Source organism: Periplaneta americana, chromosome 1, assembly GCF_040183065.1.
Source record: "Periplaneta americana isolate PAMFEO1 chromosome 1, P.americana_PAMFEO1_priV1, whole genome shotgun sequence".
NCBI classification, from domain to species: domain Eukaryota; kingdom Metazoa; phylum Arthropoda; class Insecta; order Blattodea; family Blattidae; genus Periplaneta; species Periplaneta americana.
Genome location: NC_091117.1, coordinates 99,066,984 through 99,092,962, shown reverse-complemented (window position 1 = coordinate 99,092,962; position 25,979 = coordinate 99,066,984). Strand labels below are relative to the sequence as shown.

At 35.8% G+C, this 25,979-nt stretch overlaps 1 protein-coding gene across 3 annotated transcripts in view; it reads left to right on the top strand.

The window, feature by feature from the left end:
* LOC138698640 (catalase-like) overlaps positions 1-25,979 on the top strand; it is a 153,564-nt gene that overhangs the window by 93,059 nt on the left and 34,526 nt on the right. For 2 of the 3 annotated variants that reach the window (XM_069824776.1, XM_069824767.1), the window contains exon 8: positions 14,482-14,708. In XM_069824776.1, the coding sequence (XP_069680877.1) occupies positions 14,482-14,708 (227 nt within the window). Of the gene's footprint in view, positions 1-14,481; positions 14,709-15,382; positions 16,916-25,979 lie in introns of those variants that run through there. The other variant, XM_069824785.1, reaches the window with a different exon arrangement.

Sequence of the window (25,979 nt, the reverse complement as noted above, 5' to 3'; positions counted from 1 at the left end):
CAAAAACTCTTTCCTTGTGAGTGGTAGTAATCTATCAGATAGATCTTTCACATGATCCAATAGAACTCCTTCGAATTCGGCATTGAACGTGGGTTTAAAACGGCCAAGTGCAGGAGTGAATGTAATTTCCTTACCTCTTTTTACGGCAGAAACACGATCAATCAACGTACTTTTGGGGATCTTGTACATTTCAGCAGCTTTGCGGATAGAAAGTTGGCCTGTTAACACATTCTCTACAGCTTGTTTCATAGAATCTGGATGTCATTTTCCTTTGGAAAGTCTACTTATCACTGGAGGCATTATGAACGTCCTATAAAAATATTAAACGAACATAACTTACATGAAAGAATATGACCGGTACTGCAAGATCAAGAGGTGACCGGTACTGGTTGACACGCAGCGAAACATATAATATTTTTTTCTATGGCACCATTATGTTATGTAACACGGATCATGCACAAAAGTAATTCATAAATCATGACTGAATCGAATGAAACAAGATTTATAACGATACTTACCGAATTGCCTTGGTGGCAGTCAATTTAGATTTAGTCGATTCGCGTCACACCAAACAGAAAAATTTTTCAACGGGCTTTGTTAACGAATGAATGTAGATTTAAGTTTGAATTATTTACCAGTGATTATTGACTGTTAGAAGTAACGTACACTACATTCCGCTTCCTGCTAATTGTTGTCAGTATTTAAAAACACACACTGACCGGTACTGTATGCTGACCGGCGCTGCAAGACTTCCCCCTACAGTAGTGACAAAAAACCGGACAGACGGAATAAACAAAGTCCCCGAAATGAGCCACTGCTCATGCCACGCCCGCATTCACAAGATAGAGAGTAATCTATTGAAATTGTTGTAGTTTCGACTGCTGACGTAGCCCATTTCGAAATCAATTAGAAAATAAGCTGGTAAAATTCATGTTCTGGGAATAATCAGTTAATTAAGTAGTAAAATTTCGCTGCAATCGAAAAGTATTGGAAATAAATTTGAATAAGGAACAAAAAAAGTTTCCTTCCCAGACAGGATTCGAACCACAAAAGTCTTAGTTACCAGTCTATCGTGGCTCTGGAGTGAACAAGGCTCTGAAATCAGCTACAAGGGTCGGTCCGGTTTTTTTGCCACTACTGTGCGCTATTGCTACTATTTACACTATCACAAAAAAAAAATGTAGGTCTATATTGACCAAACATTATTTACACTATTACGTACAGTGTTGTGTATTGTAATGCAAGGTATTTATTGAATAATTATACAGCCTACTTATTTTGTAAATAGTGTATAATAGTGTAAATATGCTTGATTAATGTAAGCTTACATTCCTTATGATAATGTAAATAGTAAAAATTAGCGTGTTCTGGTGTACAGCTGTCAAAAAAGTGGGTCGACAGCGAATATTTTCTAAGTCCACTTCGGATCAAGGTGATGTTACACATGTTACATGTGAGACACATAGATACAGTCGTAAGATAAATTTCGAGGTCAGTGTCATCCATCATTATCATAAGAGACACATTACAACAAAACCCACATTTGATCAATGGGTAGGCATATGACTCAACGTCAAGCATAATTTTCGTTGACCCAATTTATCATTCCAGTAAAAGTATCCAACTTTCAAAACGTAAATATAGCATTGGAATTGACGCGCCATTCAACATTAGTAACAATGAAACATATCACAACTACCTAATTTCTAGACAATGGATATGCCTATGATTCAATTGAAACCCAATTTCATTGAACCAACCTTTAAAGCCTACATAAATTAGTTACGCGTAAACGAAGCCTGGCATTGAAACAACGACAATGCAACGAACACGGCCCTTCAACGTCGATATATTTAAAATAAAAAAACATCAAATATGTAACATATAAGGTTTATATTGTTAACAAATATATTAACTACAATAACATAAAACATATAAATGATCACAGTATATTATAATATTAGGTATAAGTAAAACACACATCAAATTATATATCAGAATATAATTATGTTATACATTAATAGAAATTAAACAAGCTTATAATAATATACATGTTGAGTACAATGTTCACATTATGTGTAATAATAGTTGCTTAATTATGTGTATATTATGTGCAATAATGGAAGTAGATATTTTAACCTTAACTAGATTTTTACCATTGTAATAATTAAATAATTTACAGTAATTTAATAATTAGTATAACAATTGTTTTTAATATGTTTGATTTTAAATCTTGTTTAATTGTCCATTTTTCCAATTGTATATGCTAATGACACTTGTTCCAATGTACTATATTAGATATTGAATTCATTCGGGCTTATGAGCCATTGATTGTCATATTTTAGTGGTGGAATCTTTTCAGTTTCTTTAGTAATTTGTCTTGTTTTGCGCCATAGACTGCCATCCTTTGAATCTAAGGAATCTAAGGATTTTAACTGATTGTCAGTTGCCTCTCTGTATAATTCTTTTAGGGCTAATTTGAGTTCTTGTGTAGCCTTATTATAATTTTGCTTATGAGGAGGATATTTTGTTCTTTGCCATGTGCCCTGGCTGGTATTTTCACATATTAGAGCTGTAATACATGTGGTGGAAGTACCGTTTTTCTTCTAATTCGATTAAAGTTTAGACTATTGAAAGAAGCCGTATTTGCAGCTCTTTTAATATTATTGGTAAGTGTATTTATTGCCATATCTATATCTCTTTTATTTTTAGGGGAATCTTCAAGTTAGTAGAGATATCAAGACAAGATACATATTCATTCCGGTTAAAGGGATGTCTTATGAGCGTTTATTTATTACATGAATTCGGAATAGCTGTTGATAAAGTCAGAAGAACAGGTAAATGATCGGAACTCAATTCATGTATAACTCTTGGAACACTACAAAAATGTTGGAATTATTTACCAATAAAGAAATCAAGCAGGTCAGGCATATGTCCTGAATCTGGATAAGGTGTAGGTTCAAAAGGGTATGCTATTTCCAAATTGAGTTTAAAAATTTGATCATATAGCATATTGCCTCGGGGATTGGTTACGTTGGATCCCCATCTAGGGTGTTTGCTATTAAAATCACCTCCTAATATGAATCTGAATTTCATTTCATGAACTATCCCCCAAATCAAAGTGGGCGTGACACGCTGGTCCGGAGCAGAATAGAATGAACCTATTTGATAGTCAGTATTATCAATTTTTATCTGTACTCTTGAAATTTGTACTTCAACCTCTAAAATTGGGGAAAGTTCGTTATGACACAAATCTGCTCTGATAATTACTGCAGATCCACCTTTTCTGCTTCCAGAGGGATGATCAGCTCTATATATCTTATATCCAGATATAAAAAACTTTAGATTTGGAGCAAGTTTAGTCTCAGTAATCAACAATATGTCAATATGATAAGTTTTCAGAAAGAAGACTAATAAATGTATTATTTAAACTCTGGCAATTCCATGTGCTGATAATGAAACTTCTCTGTGGAATGTTATTCATTTTGCAGTACTCTTGGGAGTAACAAGTTCAATGAATTAACCAGAGGTTGTATTAATGATATGAGCATATCTAGTTTCGTAATCAAATCAGAGAATAATGCATTATTTGCAATTAGAGTATTACGGTATCTACAGTACCTTGCTTGTTAACTGACGATGCTGCAATACTTGAATGTAAGGGCCGATTGGAAGATTCCCTGTGTATATCTGAAAATGGAGCATCTTGTGCAGGAACTTTTTTCAGTTCTGGAGGGGAAGCTGAAGTTTTATCTAAAGAAGATGTTCCTGGTGCTGGTTGAGATCTGTATGAAATTGTCTGATGTCTAGTTGCTCCTCTTTGTAGTCTTGTATGTTCAGGACAACCTCTGTAGTTGGCTGGATGATTCCCTTTACAGTTGGTACAAATGGGAGGAGTGTCTTTTGGTTTATTACATTTCTCTGTAGGGTGAAGACCTTCACATTTCACACATCTTGCAGTTTGATTACAGAAGTTTCTTGTGTGTCCAAATTGTTAGCATCGCATACATTGTACAATAGTTTTTCTTGGTTTAGGCGGCTCCACTTTTATTATTCCGTTATAAAGTCGGGTTAAGCTGTATATATCAGGATTTTTAGGATTATGTTTTAGATCTAGGAAAAATAAAGGTAACGGTAATTTGGTGATTGGATGTCTAACCGGTAGCATCTGTATAGGTTCATAACCCAGTTCTTTAAGTTCTGACATCATGAATTCTATATTATAACTGTGATGTAGTCCCCTGATGACTACACGAAAAGCTTTGTCAGATTTCATCTGATATGTATGGAATTCAGCTTGATGTGATTTTAAATAATCAATTACCTTTCTGTACCCATCTATGAGATCCATATTTAGCTTCACTTTGTTATTTTCAACAGTTATGTGTCGAAAACCGCCACAGTCCAGCGTTTTGAGCTCATTAATCATAGAATTAATATTCAGACTATTGTGAATATAAATTAGTGGTGGTTTCTTTGGTGTAGATGTTTCCATCTGAATGTGATACGATGACTCTTGTTGGTCTCTTTCGTTCAAGTCAGCTAAAGGTGCAAATGCATTTGATGTCGGTATAGTGGTTTCGTGATTTAGTTTTTGACTTTTGTTGAATTTGTATCAGTTGCAGAGTTGAATATGTTATTTTGAGACATATTAAATTAATTTATACAAATCAATGTAATAAAAGTGATTGTTTGCAATATGCGATAGTCACTTGTCACTATTGTCTTAAGTTATGGCAAGATTCACTGATAATATTAAACACTATTAATTAATACTTACTTACTTACTTACTTACTAATGACTTTTAAGGAACCCGAAGGTTCATTGCCGCCCTCACATAAGCCCGCCATCGGTCTCTATCCTGTGCAAGATTAATCCAGTCTCTATCATCATATCCCACCTCCCTCAAATCCATTTTAATATTATCCTCCCATCTACGTCTCGGCTCCCCAAAGGTCTTTTTCCCTCCGGTCTCCCAACTAACACTATTAATTAATAATAAAATAAAACTTTTCAGTAGAATTAATTGTCACAACACATCAATAAATTCATAATTAACAATAATTAATACACGAAAAATACTATTGAACTAGAATTCCTTTTAAAAACTTAATATTTAGAGCACACAATCAATCTCTATTCTGCTTATTTCACCGCCTTCTCGATCTTCTATCAAAAATTTTCAAAGAATAAAACTTATCGGAAATGATTTTAAAGAAACTTTTGTTACGTAACATTTTGACAAAAATCAATCATAAGCGAGATATTTTGATTTATTTAATTCAGGCCCCCTTATAGCCCCCCTTTTAAATAACGTATTTTGAATGCCATATAGCCTAAAATCTAAGTTACAACGAACGTAATTTATATTCCAATATTCATCGAAATCCGTTCAGCCATTATCGCGTGAAAAGGTAACAAACATCCAGACAAACAGACAAAAAAAAGCGATTTTCGGTTTCAGGGTGGTTAATTATATATGTTAGGACCAATTATTTTTGGAAAATCGAAAATTACCAGAAAAATTTCGGCTACAGATTTATTATTAGTATAGATTTTATTATAATGTTTTATCATACTCTATTCACTAGTATACACTTACACTTTAAACACAATATACGGTATTCAGCATGAAAAGTATCATAACTTTAATCAATTAACAGGTTATTTTGTATTTAACAGCTGACGTTTTAACCAATATAGAGAGATACTCCTATACTACCGATTGCAAGCACATTTTAATATTGCTAAAAAGCCACCAGCGTGGCTCAGTCGGTTAAGGCGCTTGCCTGCCGGTCTGAAGTTGCGCTCGGGCGCGGGTTCGATCCCCGCTTGGGCTGATTACCTGGTTGGGTTTTTTCCGAGGTTTTCCCCAACCGTAAGGTAAATGCCTGGTAATCTATGGCGAATCCTCGGCCTCATCTCGCTATCACCAATCTCATCGACGCTAAATAACCTCGTAGTTGATACAGCGTCGTTAAATAACCAACTAAAAAAAATAAAAAAAATATTGCTAAAGAAAAATGAAATGGCGATTTACAACAAGTCTCCTTTGATACAATGAAACCACTGATCACATGTAACACACTGATCAGCCTAAATGCACTTTCAAGACAACTTTTATCAACTACGCTATTCTGTCATCTAGCCACTGCAAAAGAAGTCATACAGTATTATAACCCTGATGAAATTGCATAGAGTAATAGCTTGCAATAGTACTATCATCTAGCGGTCGTTACCAAACAAATTCATTTTCGACAGTGGAGATCCTGTTGGATGTTTTCTTTTATATGTTGCCATTTCATAACATGGAAAGACCAATCTGATAAAAATGTGATCAGGGCTGAAACATACACAGTATTTAAACCAGTATAGCGTCACATTCTAATCATTTTATATAAACAGCAAATGTTAGTAAGACGTCTTCATTGTTCGTATGTTTTAATTGTTTTTGTTTTTAAATTACAATACGCTGTATGGAATTGAAATGTAACCTGATGATGCCGGAATTACGCGAAAATGTTGGTTGTAATTAAATATGTTTATCAGAACGTGATAAGCACTTTGATTGACATCTTATAAACAAAATTTAGAAATCCATTTGATGACTTCTCTGACCAATCACTCAAAATTTTATTTTAAAATCATATTATACTTGTTTAAATGGATTTTGAGGCAATATCTCTTAATTATATTCAAATTATGGACTATAAAACAAAGAAATATTCTACTGTTTGTTCACTTCCACAAAAGCAATCAATATCACTCTGAATTAATATAGAATCTTCTCAAATATGAGCGAAATTTGCCATGGCCGGATGCAAATTGTGTTAGTATGAAATCAAGTAAAATTAATGTATTGTACTCGCCAAACAACCCCCTGATCAGAAGAAAGAAGCCACGCCAACGTATTCTCGATATCTCTGTTATGCAGTTAGCCGCGTCCGATGATTGAATTGCTTTATAAAAGTAAGCGTTCACTACATCGTATCGCACTCATCGGACGAACCGCACGGATCGGAAAAAGACAATCTTTGCTGTAATTGTTATGTAACCGCATTCACTACGGCGTATCGCACGCATTGGCTCTCGGCAAATCCGTCCACGTTTCTCGGATGAGCAACTTTTCCGATGCGTGCGATCATGGCCTTCTAAATAAATCAATTTTAATTGCTCAACTGTTACTATTGTCCTAGATCATAGATGATCTAAGCTATTATGTTGTGCCATGTTCAGTGTCGCGCCAAAATGGCAGACGGAAAACTTATTTCGCTTGTATAAAATTGCGAAAAATTATATAATTTGACGCGTTCCCATTACAGTAATCAAGTCGTTTCTTACATATATATTATGTAACCAATATCTCTTTCGTTTCTTCCTCTTCAATGCATGAAGCAATTACAAATTCTTATTCGCTAACACTCGTAGAACTCCCGGTGCCTCAGTTTTATATTACCTCTCACAGAATTAACTTCTTTCAGTGGTGTTATCAGTGAAGTAAAATGAAATGTTGAATATTTTAGGCCCTTGTTAGACTGTGAGTACCCGAATGATGAGTAGTTATTAAGTGGAAATAGGGTTTTACCAACAAGAAATGTAAATAAACTCGCTTCAATTGCTACGGGGGGTTGGATTAACGAGTGTGAAAAAACTTCTAACATGAGAGAGACTGAAAAATATGAAACGCCAAAGAAGTAACATAAAAATCGAAACAGGCATTCGATAAACTATGATATTTTTCAAAGAACTTGTTGCAACGAACAATATTTGAATTTTACAAAAAAGAAGAGGCGCCCACGAACGACAAATTTATTCAATTATGCGTGACAAAACAAGAGGGTCGCAAATAAAACGAAATGTGGCTTATCAAAATCTTAAAGGACGGTCCCTATCTGAAATAATAACAATACTAATAAAGTCCTTTGAAAGTGTAACTCCTCATTTGTAGACCAATTATTTCAAACATGTGTAACAAAGTGAAGAGAACTATTGGGACCTGCAGCCTGTTTTCGACGACCCTGATGAAACAAATTTCATAATTGATCTACAGTCTTCTTCAAAGATGGGATTGGCACATCACTTACTGACACTGAGTAAATGGTTAGTTGCAATAATTTATTTTCTTGTCTTATGTACTTTATTCCGTATGTATATATAGTGAAAACAATCTGTTAAATATGCAGAATTTCATCTCGCTGCAGTTTCTTCACGTGGATTAAACTTCATAAATATTACTTTTAAATAATTCACTTACCACGTTATTCACTTAGTCAGACGTGACAACGCAGCGTTAAAAATTGGCCCGCTCCGCACCATGTATCACCGGCATTGGACTGAGTTATCAGAACTGGTTTTAAGAAGTGGTGTGAGGTAGGTCGTCTAAGTTTGGCGAGTACAGTACACTTTAAGAGGCTGTGTACATCGGGAGGGGGGGGACATATTTTAATATGGAGCCGTTATTACTAGTGTTGTGGAATTGAATCGATTAATCGATCAATTTCTGTTGTAAGATTAATCGATCAAAAATATTTAATCGAATAATCGAGTCGATTAAAATTAATCGGTTGTAGTTAATATTAATTATTATTTTGTTAATACAAACTCATACTAAATATTCCGACAACATTTCTCTCTGGGAAATTGCTTACTTAAAGGCACAATAGTACTGTTATTTTCTAACTGTAAACCAGGTAGCATAGGGAAAATCTTTGCACATACATTTCAGAAAGAGATGGAGATATGAAAACAGTGACCTAGTCTACCTCTATTGAAAGTTGAAACACAACGCGAAACCCTTATTAAGTTGTATGGTCTTCAAAGAAAACTTCCATCTTGTTAGCTCATCTTCCTAGCATATGAAATACATACTTTTCTTGGATTCGACCTCCTCAATCCTTATAAAATAGCCATGTCTACACCGTGTGCAAGTGACAGTGTAACTATCTTCTTCTCTTTCTAAAATCTGATAATTGGATTACGATAAGGGCCGGTCTTCTGTTTCGACCGCTGTACCGCAGTTGCAGTTTCTGTACTGAATTTGTGTATGAAGGTTGTGTGTTTAGTTTGATAAAGAAAAAAATCAGTTTTCTGTGGTTTGTGAAAAGTGTAAACTCCATTAGTCCTATGTCATATGAGAATTTGAGAGATAAACTCGGTGCAACGTTTGGATTTAAATTGAACGATCGTGGAGAAGTGCTTGATAGAAAAATTTTTTTCGTGTTTAGTGATGCAGGAAACATTGTTACTAAACGTAGAGCGGCACTTAATTCGGAGCATGTGAATGCACTCATACGTTTAATCACTGATGAAGCAGTATTAACTAGGTGAGTCTTCATACTTTTTGACATTTATGTTTGTCTCAAATATTCCCGGAGAAATTGACACAATAAATTATAAGCCTCATAATAAATATGTTAGTAAGTAATTAAAATAGTTGTTTTGTAATATAACGATGCAGTATATACGGATATACAACATTTAATACTTATGCTTATCACCGAACACAAGTTAAATTTAACAATAATTGTGTATTATAGTATATTAAAACATTTTTTCAACTAGATCAAAACTCGATTAATCTATTGATTAGTCGATTAAATTCAAACAGTTAATCGATTAAATATTTTGATCGATCAATAGCATTAATTATTACTACTTTTCCACTGTGAGTTCCAAGTGTTTATTATGTATGTTTATACTCATATTTCGCTCGAGATGATGGACATTTTTTATGCGAAATCGTTCTTCCTGGAGGCTGCTGTTTCGCAACTCTTTCACTTGTAGTGTGAACATCATGTTTTTATTCATGAGAGACAAATGAGTCGTCTAGAATCAAACTGCACTTTATCCAAAAATATGATTTTACAGTAAAGACTAAAAACTAATTCTATGTTGTCTGAAAATTATTGGAAGAAATAGATGCATCCAATTTAAAGTTCAAACTTCAAAAGTGTACTTAAAATGGAAAGAACTCCGATTTCCTTGATATACAGAAAAATTTTAAGCGATTTTTCTTATGAGAAAGTTCACTTTGCCACCAAGTTGTGAAATTAAATGCATGCGTATGCCATAGCTTACAATAAGAATCTTATGGTTGGGATAAGTGAGCTAACTAGCTGCAAGTTGAAGCAGAGAGAGAGCAAGGGAAGCTTTCCAGTCTAATTTCTTCTTCCGCTGTTGCACATGTAGGTTTCACGACATAACAAATGTTCTAATAATACATTTTATATCACAATATACATAAGTGACACTCTTCAGAAGCAACAAAATAACATCGCAAAAATGAGAGACTCTGATTGGTCGATCGTGAAGTCAAATTCCACTTTCTCCATTGGAAAGGGAGAGTTTATTACTGAAAATAAAGCAGATGAAGTGTAGTTCGCTTTCAACCGACCAGTTTATCATATTCTCAGCTAAATTCTGCACTGAAAAATATCTTCATACAATTTTTTTTTTTCTAATTTTGGTGAAAGTGCACTTTGATTTTAGACGACTTAAATAATGTTATTATTAGTGACTATTCTGGTCCAGGGCGTACGGAGATAACATTAGTTACTCATAGACTATAATGACGTGACGTCATGTTTGGCGCTTCACACAGGTACCCTACTATCAGGGAACACTTGCGTCTTGTTTGTGTTGCAGTTGATGTACTATTCATGATTCAAAACTACACCTAGTAGACTGTCCACAATGCATTAAAGTGATAAAGACTAATACTACGATGCCTATTCTATGATTTACATTATTAATTAATTAATATTATTTAATTGATCTATTATTACTAGCAAAGTTAAGGTCATAAGGTCTTCTTTTCCACTTAACCAGTAAAAAAATATATAGCAAATAAAAATAACGGAGTCTCCCTCGGTAGCGTAGTTGGTATAGCGCTGGCCTTCTATGCTCGAGGTTGCGGGTTCGATCCCGGCCGAGGTCGATGGCATTTAAGTGCATTAAATGCGACAGGCTCATTTTACTGGCATGTAAAAGAACTCCTGCGGGACAAAATTCCGGCACACCGGCGACGCTGATATAACCTCTGCAGTTGCGAGCGTCGTTAAATAAACCACAATTTAATTTAAATGTAAACAACAGCAATATTGGAAACAGTGGAATAATAATAATAATAATAATAATAATAATAATAATAATAATAATAATAATAATAATAATAATAATAATAATAAGTGACTAAAAGTAGATGTGTTTAGTTACATATAATTCTAAGATTAAAAAAATTATAGGCTAATTCACTGTTTAATAAGAAATTTGTATCACAGAAATGATTAACATAATGAAGAAAAATTGATATATTAAAAATAAAAATTGTACTCTACAAAAGTAATATTTGAAGAAAGGTCATATTCTAGAGACATAAGCAATCTTTTGGAACATCGACTTTTGAAAGGAGTCAATGTCTGACAACGGCGTATGTACACGAATACGCTATTTTTACTATTTATACTATCATAAAGAATGTAGGCTTACATCGATCAAACATTATTTACATTATTATACACTACACTTATACAAAGTAGGCTATAGTATTGTTAAATAAAATACATTACATTGCAATACACAACATTGTACATAAAAATGTAAATAACGTTTGATCAATGTAAGCCTACATTCTTTATGTTAGTGTAAACAGTAAAAAAGAACGTATTCTAGTGCACATAGTGTAAATAATTTAAATTATAAATGTATAGTGAAATTGTTGAAGTGGTTCATGTTTTATTCTGTCCAACATGACCAAACAAGTGTCGCGTGAGCAGTCAGTCAAGTACTTCGCTTGGTAGATGAACGTGCGTCATTCTCTTAAAAATCCAGTAATAGTTAATCTTGTAGCTCCTGGGACAAAGTACGGTTCCTAGTTATATCCTGATAGTTCGGTTATTATTTTTGAGGCAATTGGATTTATCTTTAACAGAGAATAAAGCTGCTTGAGAGTCGAATGCATAGGCCTATCTGAATTTCTTCTGTTAGCTATGGACCAAATAACTGCTAGATGAATGACATCAGCTTGAAAAACGGTGCACACTGGAGCCAGTTACAATGCAGGTGTGAAGACTTTCGTGCCTCTTGAACAGATGACAAAAGCACAAGTAATTATGGCGAGGTAAAATACTTTACCTTCACTTAGATTTGAATACGGGCTCTTTCCGTTTGTAACTTATAGCTCGATAAAGCTAATTTTGTTGTTGTTTCTTTGCTTTACCCCTGATCACATATACTATGTATCAGATTCACAATTCTCATGCTATGAAATGACAACATATAAAAGAACAATCGCCAGGATCTCCATTCTAGAAAATGAACTTTTTGGCAACGACCGCTAGATATAAGTACAGCTGCAAGCCATTGAAATGATTAGCCTAAAAATGTCCCGTTAAGGGCAAAGACCTCCTCCTATAGAGGGAGAGCTCTATTTGTCTCACGCGGTGAGCTACTCCGCGTAAGAGATGTTTATAATCTTGGAATTGTTCACTTGGTTCACATTCAGCACTGTTCGGTATTGTTCGCTTGTTTCTGTCACACTGGTTTTAGTCGCTGTTCGCTTGTCTTCTTAGGTTTTTCCAGTCTTCCCTATGTCTTGCTCTGCTTGACCAATGGCTTCCTGCACGTTCATTGAAGAGGTCGGCCCATCTTCTTGGTCTTCCGCGTGATCTCTTGCCAATGCTGGGATCCCATAGTGTGACGTTCTGCGTCCATCTTCCGTCTCTAAGTCGTGCAATATGGCCTCCCTATTTTCATTTGGTGTTGGTGGCTTGCAGTGCTGGATCTTTAATTGCTGACGTATTTTGTAGCACTTCGTTTGGAACTCTGTCCCTCAGTGATAAGCCTAATATTCTTCTCAGCAACTTTCTTTGGCATATTTGGAGATTGTTACGAAGTTTGACAGTAAGAGACCATGTCTGAAACCCATTTAGCAGTACAGGAGTTACGCAGGTCTCCAATATTTCTATTCTGAGTTTCTTGCTTAGTGTTCTCTCCAGTACGATGAATTTGAGAGTCCAGAATGCCTTCCACGCGAGAGAAATCCTTCGTTTTATTTCCTTCTCTGTCTTCTGGTGAAAGGAGATTAGCTGTCCTAGGTATACGTATTCAGATACGTATTGTAGTTCTGCACCATCAATTATTATGGGTGACTCCGGTCCGTTTGACATTACTTGTGTCTTGGTCATATTCATCACGAGGCCTGCTGATCTGCTGGCGTCGCATAATTCTTGGAGCATTGACTGCAGTTCTCTGGTGATTTCGCGAACAATACGACGTCATCAGCAAACCTCAGATTATTTAGTCTGCTGCCTTGATGTTTATTCCACAATTCCTGTTCCAGTTCAGTTTGAGAAAAATGATTTCCAATACACTTGTGAACAATTTTGGGGAAATTGGGTCTCCTTGTCGCACTCCTCTTTTGAGCCTGAATGGTCTTCCTTCGATCTCGGTTTTCACTTTGGCACAGCTTTGATTATACAGTTTATTTAGTATCGTGATGTATTTTTTGCCGACTCCCTGCGTATGTAGTGCTTGCATTACACTCAAATGTTCAACCGAGTCGAAACAAAGGCCAGGTATACTGTTAAATGAAGTTCTTCAGCCTTTTCCATGATCTGGCTTACGGTTTGAAGATGGTCTGCCGTGCTGTACCCTGAGTGGAACCCCGCTTGTTCGATAGGTTGATTTTCATCCAGGGTTTTCGTTACCCTTCTAGTAATTATTTTCGAAAACAGCTTGTATAAGTTAGACATGAGACTTATTGGCCTATAGTTATTTAGGTCATCTTTTGTGCCTTTCTTGTGGAGGAGGATTATCGTGCTTGATTTCCACTGGTCCGGTATTTCCTCCGTGTCCAGAATTTTGTTGTAGATAGTGGTGAACGCCGGTTACTCCATGCAATTCCAGTAGGGTTATAACGTGGCTTCTTTTGCAGTCGCTAGATGGTGAAATTTATAAAAAAAAGTTGTCTCGAAAGTGCATTAGGCTGATCAATCTGTTATATGTGATCAAGTGTTTCACCTAACTTTAAGGAGTCTCTTCCCACACATCACTTCTCGATGCTCACCTAATTGCTACAAGCCACCGGCGTGGTTCAGTCGGTTAAGGCGCTTGCCTGCCGGTCTGAAGTTGCGTTCGGCACGGGTTCGATCCCCGCTTGGGCTGATTACCTGGTTGGGTTTTTTCCGAGGTTTTCCCCAACCGTAATGTGAATGCAAGGTAATCCATGGCGAATCCTCGGCCTCATCTCGCCAAATCGCATCTCGCTATCACCAATCTCAATGAAGCTAAATAACCTAGTAGTTGATACAGCGTCGTTAAATAACCAACTAAAATAAATAAATAATTGCTACATACACATTTTGAAATCTGTGAAGTATCTCTTTCTTCATATTGTCATCGTTAATTAAAGATACTCCACACTACAGATAAATAACATTTAAGACCTGTACGACACCATTTTTGTTTCTTGCCATGTGAAGGGGCGTTTGTTCGCGTACTCGGACACGCAGCGCTACAGATTGGGTGTCAACCATCTACAAATTCCAGTCAACTGCCCTTTTCACGTCACCAACTACCAGCGAGATGGCGCGAGTACCAACTACAACCAAGGTGGAGCACCCAACTACTACCCGAACAGCTTCGGCGGCCCCAAGAATATGCCGAGTGCTGCCAGCAGTACGTTCAGGGTCACCGGGGACGTGAAGAGGTCAGTGTGAAGCTTTCTGATCCATTCTACAGTTTAATTAATTGTTATAGAATTATACAAGATGGAATAAAACCTATTACATTGTTTCACAGAGTTAATAAGCCTAGATCAAGTCAATGCGAACAAGTTTGTGAAGTAAGTTCATTGATACGTCCAATAGTTTTGAGAATACAAAAGTAACGTGTTGCAAGGCTGTAACCCCCTTGAGGTCATTGCTCCGAAGTGGGGTTGAGTAATCCTCCACTCCGCAAGACTCGCGCGAGGAGAATATAAACAAAACGTCTCATTAGTAGGGATGGAAATTAGTAGATTTATATAGGTCTCGCAATCAGGGAATACCGACGAAAGGAATGCGAATGAAACAATGTGATAAGGAAGAGCGGGCGACAGGAAAAATCACGAGATAACTTGAATGATATTCAAGAGTACAGTCGGAAGAGAAATGGCATCGATAGAATCAGTCTTGCGTTGTGATAGTTACATTACGACTTTAGTTTGTTCCATTGCATGTGAATACGTGTCTTGTATCGCACGGTATTATTATTATTATTATTATTATTATTATTATTATTATTATTATTATTATTATTATTATTATTATTTCATTCATAAACATATCTTGAGCGTTTAATTAGCTTCGAATTTTTCTCTTACTACGTTCTTCATTTCCACAGCGATGTCCTCATTTGTTAATCTTCTTGGAAGAGATAGTACTTCCATCGGCCCGCAACTCTCGTCCCCCTAGGCGTGCCTACATACACACGTCAAAACGAACAGCAACGCCACCAGGGGCGGCTTTCGAAGAGGGGCTGCGGAGCTGCAGCACCCCCAGACATTTGTGGCTCTTGTCTCGTTTTATGTTGTGAAATACATTTATTATACAGTCTTCATTTAGCGGTTCGAATTTTTTTAAATTTCGCTCTCATTGACAAGCACGCAATCGTTAGTGAAGTCACTTTCTCTCCTGGTGCTGCAAGAGCGAAGCCAGAGACAAGGACTATGGGTGAAGCCACTTCCTCCCCTGGAGCTGCCAGTCTCGTCTTGGATACGCTTTGCGCGTTAGTTTTACCCCTCCCCCTGCTGCCCCTGGCCATGAATCCAGGGTTACCAGGCGCTGCAAAATTTACAGCAGCTTGTCAGTAGCGCGCAGTTTTAAAAGCATTTTCTTTAATGTCGTGAGTATAAGAAGTGTAACAATGCTTAATTCTGTACAATATTTACAGTCTATTAAGTTCAGTACCTTAACAATTCAGGAGAAATGTGAAATTAAGTGTCCATCAGTTGAATCTCATAATGGAAAGAGCCGCTAAACAAAATACAAAGGCTCGCATATTTTTTGCTAATTTGTCCAGTATCCCTGTTCTCTTCTCTCGATCTCCACACAGTCTGTATTAGATTAATGTGTTTCAAAGACAATTCCATCAGCTGGCGCAACAAGATGAAGTTTTACAATAAGAACAGTAAATGTTGTTCATGAGAAGGAGCCATTGCTAGAATGTTTTCAAACCATAATGGAATCTGAAACATCTAACAACATCAAAATAAATGAGGCAAGCGCCCTGGTGTGTGCTCTTGAAGATCCTGAATTCAATTTCTGTCTCAGTTTTTTTTTTATTGATGTATCATGTAGATATATTATACAACCAACTACAACATCGCCAGTTAGATATTTCTAAGGTTCAAATAAAGACAAACTAAAAACGGAACTCACTGTGTTGTATCAGAGACAAGAATTCAGAAATATCAGTGACGCAGTCAAGCTCTTGCAATTTCTTCTATCTGAGAACTTGCAGGCCTCATTTTCAGAAGTTTTCACTATATCTATGACAATTTCCGAACCAGAACGTTGCTTTTCGTGTTTGAAGAGAGTAAAATCCCATCTTAGAAATACGATGAGAGAAGAGAGACTTACCGCATTAGCTATGTGTTCCATTGTAAAGACTATGTTAAACGACATACCGGATTTTAATAAGCAGATGATTCAAAAGTTTGCAACCTACAAGACAAGGCGCATGGAACTAATATTTAAATAAGGTAAGTTGCATGGTTTATTTTTGTATGCAGCCCCCCTGAATTCAATACCCACGAGCCGCCACTGAACGCCACCATTGCTTTTCGGTAAAAGTTCCTTGCGCGAACTATACACATCGTCTTGTTTACATCACCTCAAGGTAGTACAGGGACTTGTATAATTGACTAAAACAAATAGACTGAACCACATTTACGAAAGTGACTAACCTCATTCTGTTCTTTGTAGGAGATGGTGAGACATTTTAAATAAAAACGAATGGTGTACTTTAAATGTCACTAATTTTATTGCAATGTACAACTATGTAAAATTGTCAAAAATAAACCTATGTTGACTGTCACTCAAACAATGTTTGTACTGGTCGTATAAAATTTAAATATCTTTCATAACACGAGTGTAAGTATTGTGTACGTAGCCTATGGTTGTTAGAGTCGACAATTGTCTACATGTATATTTTTCAATTAAATGTCTGAAATGTGGATTCTCAAGTTTATAGAACGGAATATTTGCACATATCAGCATCAGGCAGAAGTCATAATGAAAAGTGGACTGGTCCGAAAATGAATTACTAAACAATTTCAGATGTTGGATGTGTCTTTTAGTGTCGCAATTTTTTTGCAAATCACGACGCTTTTCAACTTTTATGTCTAAGTTACACACTTTACGCGATAATAAGTATATTTTCTTCCTTCACTAAAAAATAGTCTTCTTCAAATTCTTTAACAAGCACAGACAAGGTTGCAGATTTCATTTTAATACTCCTCCATAGTACTTTCACTAGAACACAACAGCTGAACTCCGGACGAAAGGTTTACTTTGTAAACATAAAATAGCCATGCTGTCTCGAATCAACCTATTAGAATGCAGTAAAGAATATAAAATCTGCATACATTAAACGTCGAATGAACAGAGCTGTCCTCCACGCGACGTGTTCCAGTGTGCATACGAACCTTAAGGTACATCAGTGAAGTAATTGACGTCATCCTATAGCCAGTGCTCCTTAAACCTGTAGCCGCGTTTAAGTAATGTCCTGGTGTCTAAACTTCGTTTCCTACTCATCAGATATATTTCGGATCAAATTACTGTACATTCGTAATATTTAACACGTTACTTAACATTTCTATAAACTTAAATTCTTTTCTACATTAAATTATTTTTAACTAGCCGTACCCGTGCGCTCCGCTGCACCCGTTAGAAATAAATATAAAGTAATTACATAATTAAAATAGGACATTTGATCCAGGGAACATTCGTGTTTGATATAAGGATAAATCGTTTATCATGTTACTTAATTTAAATTGTATTTGCATAATTAAAATGCGATCATTTTGATCCAGAGACCACTCCTTTGGTCATAAAAATTATTTTAGGAAATACAGGAAACGAATGTACAGAATAGCCCATCAAGTTTTCTATGAATAAGAAGCTATTTTAATCTTACCTGTCCTCGATTCACTCAGAAGTTACTGTAATAACATTATAGCATTATGTCCATCTAGAGAAACTACACTTTCCAATGGTGAATTAATAATTAATTATACAAATCGGTTAATTTATCTTCCGATATTACTTCATACAAACACAGAAACATTATCTGTAGGCTATCTTTCATAGCTTTCGATTGTTGCTGTCCAAGGCCCCTTATAGACGAAGTCATTTGTTTTTTAATTCATTACACGGCCTTAGATGGCAGTTATTTTAATTTTAAAACTCATTTATCTCATTAAATATCAGTCCTATCAAAATTTGTCAAGGAATAAAACTTATCGGAAATTATTTTTAAAGAAACTTTTGTTATGTAACATTTTTCACAACAATTAATAATAAGCGAGATATTTCGATTTATTTAATTCAGGCCCCCTTATAACCCCCATTTTAAATAATGTATTTTGAATGCCATATAGCCTAAAATCTAAGTTACAACGAACTTAATTTGTATTCCAATTTTCATCGAAATCCGTTCAGCCATTATCGCGTGAAAAGGTAACAAACATACATACAGACAGACAGACAGACAAACAAAAATTTCAAAAAAGCGATTTTCGGTTTCAGGGTGATTAATTATATATGTTAGGACCAATTATTTTTGGAAAATCGAAAATTACCAGAAAAATTTCGGCTACAGATTTATTATTAGTATAGATTTCTTCAAGAGTAATAACTTAAATTGAGATTGAGTTACAGAATGTGTATTCGTAATAAGATAAGGGAATCTTCAATGGAAACGTTTAGTTTTATAAGAATTACATTCTTTACTATTTTATAAACAGAAACTGTGAATGTTAAATAAGGGTCATGGTATTAAATTTAGAGTTAAAGTGGTTATAGAGTAATAAAGAAAGTTATGAACTGAAGAATTTGGGTGATTAATTGATTCAATACTTTGTTTTCGTAATTTGATCGAAACATACGAGTATGTAATAAGACGTTTTTGTTTACATTCTCCTCTTCCAAGTCTTGCGAAGTGGATGATTGCAATTACTCAGCCACTGCGGAGCAATGACGCTGAAGACGGGTTGCAACAAAATACATTTCGTATTTTCAAAACTACTGAACGTATAAAAAAACCTATTTAACAAAACTTGCACACATTGTCTCGATCTATAATCTCTGTGAATTAATGCAATAGGTTCCCTTCCAGCTTGTATATGTAGTGTAGACCACCAGTGATGAATTAAGGGGGTGGTCCGGGGGGAGTTACACCCACTCGGATTCCAGAATGTCCTCCACGGAGATTTCAGACTTTTCTTCTTCTTATTCTCCTGCTCCGCTCTATGGATTAGGCATCTGCTCCGACTTCACAGTTGATCTCGCCAATCCTTTTTGGGTCTTCCAACATCTCTCACTCCCAGAGGTGTGTATTCAAAAGCTAATTTGGGAATCTTATATCTGACATTCTATTTATACAGGGACATCATTTTATTTAACTTCAACTTTTATTGTACCTGAGCTTTTGAATGTACTTCACTCCCACCCCTTCTACTAATGAAGTTCCAACTGTCCTCTGCACAGAATCAAGGCCGCATATAGTAACAGCACTTAGTGAGTATAGTACGTTCCAGATATATGTTCGCGTTTTCCAGTGACGAAAGAGCGTTCAATATTGAATCATATTTTCGCACAGGTACTGTCGTCCTTTTGCCTACGTAGCATCCAGATTTCCCCCACCTGCTTCTGCTCGCCACTCTGTGAAAGCTAGTGGCTGGGCTGTCTTAGCTCTTTCTGAAAACATTAATTTCTGTTAGGAATTGGACGTTTACGTAATATTATACAACTGTTTAAAATAACTTAAATAAAAGGGCCTCGTTAAGTAATTAATTGTGAAGTGATTTCCCCCCTTTCTACGATCCTGCGGCATAACCACTTGGACGGACAGTAGAGAGAATGTCTGAATAATTTTATCTGTGCGGGTTGGGCAGAAGTGAAAATTGAATTTACAGTACGTAAGGTACTCTTTTATAGAGTAGGTACAGAATTATTTCAACATCAGTTACTAGTACGAAGGACGAAACTGGTAATTGGAATTAGATGCGACAGTCTATAGTGCGATAATATGCACAAAAGAACTGAAGTCTGCATCGAAATGAACGGCTACCATTTTCAAAAATGTGTTTAAATATCCATATTATGATTATTTTTCAATTTAACTTCATTCTCTAGATTGTACGCTGTAGACAGTATAATATGCATTGCATAATGAATACGTTCGCATGGATAACTCAGTTCTTGAGTAAAAACACTTATTGTTAATACAGTACTGTATTTTTATTAAACAAAGACTTAATAAAAATTATTGAACTCAAAATTGCGATATTTCCTAGTTTACGTAAATGGATGAACTACTTTTTTTCCCTCCTATACCTAGTAAAGTGATTTGTTTGTGTTTTACGCCAGAATCATCGAACTCCAGTCGTGGAAGAGTGTAGCAAACGGTGTTTCCGGTTCTCTAAAGGTATAGCCAGGTTAATATTTAAAATGTTAGTAAAAATAAAATGATGTCCCTGTATGTTGTAACCACTTGTCACGTTAATCTTTTATTTTATTTTTTATGATGTAGATGTTTAGTTTGTTCCTTTTTTTTTTATTTCTTAGTTGATCTAGTCTTGTGCTCCTTTTCTACTTCTCAGAAATCTCATTTCCCCACCCTATATTTTACTTTCACACTTCTGTGTAAATACTCATATTTCGGAACCGTAGAGCAAAGTGTCCAGAGCCATTATTTTATACAACTTTAATCTGGTTTCTTTCCTTGTTTTGTTCTCAAGTTTTCGATGAACGGTACCACATATATTTTGAATCTTTGATATTGTTTGGTTATGTCTTTCTCCGCTTCATTATTTATATTTAGTTCATAACCTAGATAGTTGAAGATTTTTACTTGTTCAATATTTTATTTTTTATTTTAGTGGGTTATTTTACGACGATTTATCAACATTTAAGGTTATGAGATGAAGGTGATAATGCCGGTGAAATGAGTCTGGAGTCAACACCGAAAGTTACCCAGCATTTGCTCATATTGGGTTGAGGGAAAACCCCCGAAAAAAACCTCAACCAGGTAACTTGCCCCGACCGACAATCGAATCCGGGCCACCTGGTTTCGCGGTCAGACGCGCTAACCGTTACTCCACAGGTTTGGACACTTGTTCAGTAGGTTTGTTTGTTTGTTTGTTTGTTTGTTTGTTTGTTTGCGTGATTTTTTAACTCACAAGCGATTTGCCATTTTTTCGTCTTATCTTGTGATATTCTAAAATCCATAATTTACATATATTATTTATATGGTACAGGGAGTGTTGCAGATCTTCTTCATACTTTTGCAACATTATCACTTCGTCACTTTCAGAATTTCTTACATTAAAAAAATATAATTTATACAGTGTTATATTTCAATTTTATATAACGTTTTAGTAATGAAAATAAATTCTGACATGTAGTTTTTCAGATAGTTGTTTCCTTGTATGTTGGTGGTCTGCCTGCCGTTCTTAGTAGGAATATCTTATGCGAAGTTTTACCGTTAGATGGCAGGAGTGTTCCATGCGACGCAACATATTGTAGGGCCATATCATGTCATATGCTATAGTTGATTACGTTCTTCCGCTTGTTGGTTTTCTGTGCGTGTCAAAATTCTATTTATAATTATTTTCATAACCCAATATAATTTAATATAATTCATTATTTTCTTTCCTCATAACTTAATTTAATTTACACTAAATAATAGCGAAACTTGTATAATACTGAGCGATTCTCCTTAAAAGACGGATGTGGAAATTTGCAGTATGCAGAATATAGATACGAGTAAATTGAATGTTCATGAACCTAAACGAGAACTTTGAGAACGAGTGCACGAATAAAAAAAAATATGAACTTTTTCCAAGGTAAATATTGCCTCTTTAATCATTAGTATTGTAAGTACGTACGCGAAAATCAGGATATGCAGCCACCAATGTTTTTTTTTTTTTTTTTGTAGGTAAGGAACTATCGGGCTTGAATTCCTCGTATGTTTTTCTCTAGTTGCAGAAAGATAAAATGCAATTTTTAATAAGATGAAATAATATGATCGCAGTAACATCACGATTATTCGTGCGTTTTGTAGGTTAAGGACATGCAGTTTTCAATAATGTAGGATGAGTTTGAAAATTTGAAGTTAAAAATGGTTTTAATAATTAGTCTACATTAAAGACATTATTCACGAAATGGATTTTTGGAGTCAAAGTTCCCCTCTTTTCTTATTTTATACTTGGCTTAGCTATATTATTTAGCCTATATAATTTTTTTTTTCACTACGGATAGTCCTGGATAATAAACATTCCAGTAAAGGCTGGTTCACAATAAACCGGGAACGGAAACGAAAACGAGAACGTTAACGGAAATAATGTTAAAATAAATGTATTTAAATGTGAGCATTCACAATAGTTAATTGTGAATGTTCACGTATAAATACATTTATTTTAACAATTTTCCGTTAACGTTCTCGTTGTCGTTTCCGTTCCCGGTTTATTGTGAACCAGCCTTTAATCGAGAGTTTACTGTAGGCCTAGTATCATCCTATTGTAAAATGCAGGCGTAAACTTCGGAGACTCCTACAGGTACTGAATATAATCTAAGCTAACATAGTTTGCTGTCGAGGTTGTTTTTATCACAATTTTTCTTTCCCTCTTCCAAAATGGAACTGTAGCCAGCAATTCCTTACTTGAAGTAGTTATTTTTGTTTAATAGCTAGCACTTTTGAGGCGCAATTTAATTAGTTACATTTTTAAGATTAAAAGCATATATTCGGATGGAAATTATGGTGCATCACCCAATATCGGAGGAACCACAAGAATCTAAGTAATGTCCTACTAATAATGGATGTGTCAAAGTTCTCTCTGCTTATTTCAGTCACTTGTGAAACTTATGTACATATGAATCTCATGAACTAATTTTTGTTTAGGAAGTGTGAAATCAATCAAGTTTAACATTACTGCATAGCGTCCTAAAAATGGGACGTGCGTAAAATACTGATTTCTATGGAACTTTTTCTTGTTTAGTACAGTTAGAGGCATTGTTTAGAAGGTAAATTATTACATTGTATTAAGGTGTTGCAGTATTTGAATTCCGCGCGAACATTTGTTCATACCAGCCAATTTTTTACAAGATGGCAGGTTAACAGTATTTTGTGACGCAACGCGTGTAAGTTCATTCTTAGTTACTCTGTAATGGTGATACAGAAATCTGATTTTTATTTTCACATAATGAGTTGAATACTTCAGTTTTCATGTGGTATATAACAACAATAAAATTTTCTTATATGTTGCTAGGTACAAGGTGAAATAAAGTGCCGTCCTAAAAATAGGACGCCATGCAGTGTGCACTCCTGTAGTATTCTATAATATGTATATGGTTTCCATTACATTGTTTTATTTCCAGTCTAACCGTGAGTGAAATTCTGGGGTTAATGGAAAATCAAAATAATAATAATAATGAGACTCTAATATATGTGACCCCTCCAGAAGATTTCCATGACACAAATAAATACAGTGATAAATCGGACGACGAGCATGAGGGTTATTTGAATAATCTTGGCGGTAAAATGCTACTTAGTAAAGCGGAATTACAAAAAAAATATGTAATGATGATAATGAAGATGACATTGTTGATGAAGGTATGCCAGAGTCTTCTAACATAAAAGCTGCAACAAATGATTTTGAAAGTACATTAGACAAAAATGCAGCTGAGGTTTCTCGCACAAGTTATTGCCGTCCGAAAAGAAGGAAGCTAATATATGAACATTTCCAAAACAGGGGAGGTAACTCCAGGTAGAAGGTCATCGTACTACTACAACTACAATTACTATTATTACTACTATAACCACCAACGAACCGCGCCGTGGCATCGTGGTCCAAGGCATCCTGCTTCGGACTCGCGTTACGGAATGCGCGCCGGTTCGAGTCCTCATGGGGGAAGTAATTTTCTCATGAAATTTATGCCAGTGTATGGGACCGGTGCCCACCCAGCATCATCATGCATTTGTGGAGCTACGATAGGTTTCGGAAACCAGCTATAACGGCTAGGGGAGAATCATCGTGCTAACCACACGATACCGCCATTCTGGTTGGATGATTGTCCACCTCTGTTTCGGCATGTGGACGTGAGACCAGCAGCAGGCTGGTCGGTCTTGGCCCTTCATGGGCTGTAGAGCTACGAATTTTTTTACAATCACCACCATCAGTACCAGCGCTAGCAGCAGCAATAGCAGCACCATCACTAGCAGCAACAGCAGTACCAGCGCTAGCACAGAAACAGCAGCACCAGCGTTGGCAGTACCAATGTTAGCAACAGTGGCAACAACAGAGTGGTGATCCATCTTCACTTATTTTCTTGATGTTGCCGTAGTAAATGCTTGGTTTGTGTACAGAAAAATGAAGTCTCAAAACTCTTCAGAACCGCTCCTCAACTTTTGCCGTCTCCTGGCTTTTACAGTACTGAAAAGGCATGGGGTGAGTTCCCACTAAGGAAAAATTGTTCCCATTCCATCAGGAGACATAAGATTTGATGGTCAACACCACTGGCCAGTTGAAAATGAAACTCTGCGAAGGTGTGCTAATTGTACAGGGAAAGCAAAGTCCTTCTGCAGCAAGTGTCAAATTGGACTCCACCCTAAATATTTCTACCCTTACCACACAAAATAGTGTTGTGCAATGCGTAGGCTTGTGTGAGGAGGGCAGTTGAACCACTGATTCTAATATGTGTAGTCTATATGTATTTGCTACATAATAAATATATAAATACTATTTGAACTAAAAGACGGGTTATTCTATTCAGCTACTGCGTCACTGACCATTATGCATAGCGTCCTATTTATGGGACGGTCCTTAATTTTTATCCCAGAAAGTAAATAAAGATAAAAATGGTAACAAAGCATTCTTAAATCACAAACTAGCAAACTTAAACTCAGAAACGCATTTTTCAAGTCATTAATAACTTTATGCAGTAATGGGTTAATTAAAAATTACTTGAAAAACGATTTATTTTATTTATAACACTATGTTTTGTTCGGACGGATGATGTATTTGTGCTGTCCGCTGTGAAACAGAATACACGAAGAACAAGCAGTATCTTGTCAAAGTGACATTGAGCGACAACGGCATTGATGCAGCAGCACATGAATGTGTGGCGGGAGCAGGTCTGAGCTAGCTATAAAAATCTTTCGGGATCTGATTGAAGGCAAAAACCTTTCCTGGTTTTTATATATAAAGAACACAAAAATTTGCCATTTTGAGTTGTTTTTAAGAATATTTAATATACTAATACACTACGTAAATTCTCAATGTTTATAAACTGGAAAACAAACGCACATGCAAAGCGTATCCCTCAAAGTACACACGCACTATCTGTTGGTGCTAGTTCAGGATATTCCTATTGGTTGAAATTTAAGCCGTCTGAATTTTTTGTCTTGATTGTTGCAGTTGACTAGACAGGTGTGGTGCGTTTTTTTTTTTTTTTTTTTTTTTTTTTTTTTCGTCGCTGTTATTTATACTCGCTTTAACACTTTGGTCATATCGCGAGTTAATCTTTTTGGTGAAATCCGAAGGCCTGTGTACTATTGTTGAGGATGGTTCTATTGTTGTGAACTACATCGCGACTGTATACTATGTATTACTGATTTGTTATGAATATGATTTCGGTGATGAATAAGGCCGGTGATATTCAGGGATGTTGTGGCCCGAATTTCCTGGAATTTGCCTTACAGTTGAGGAAAAACCCTG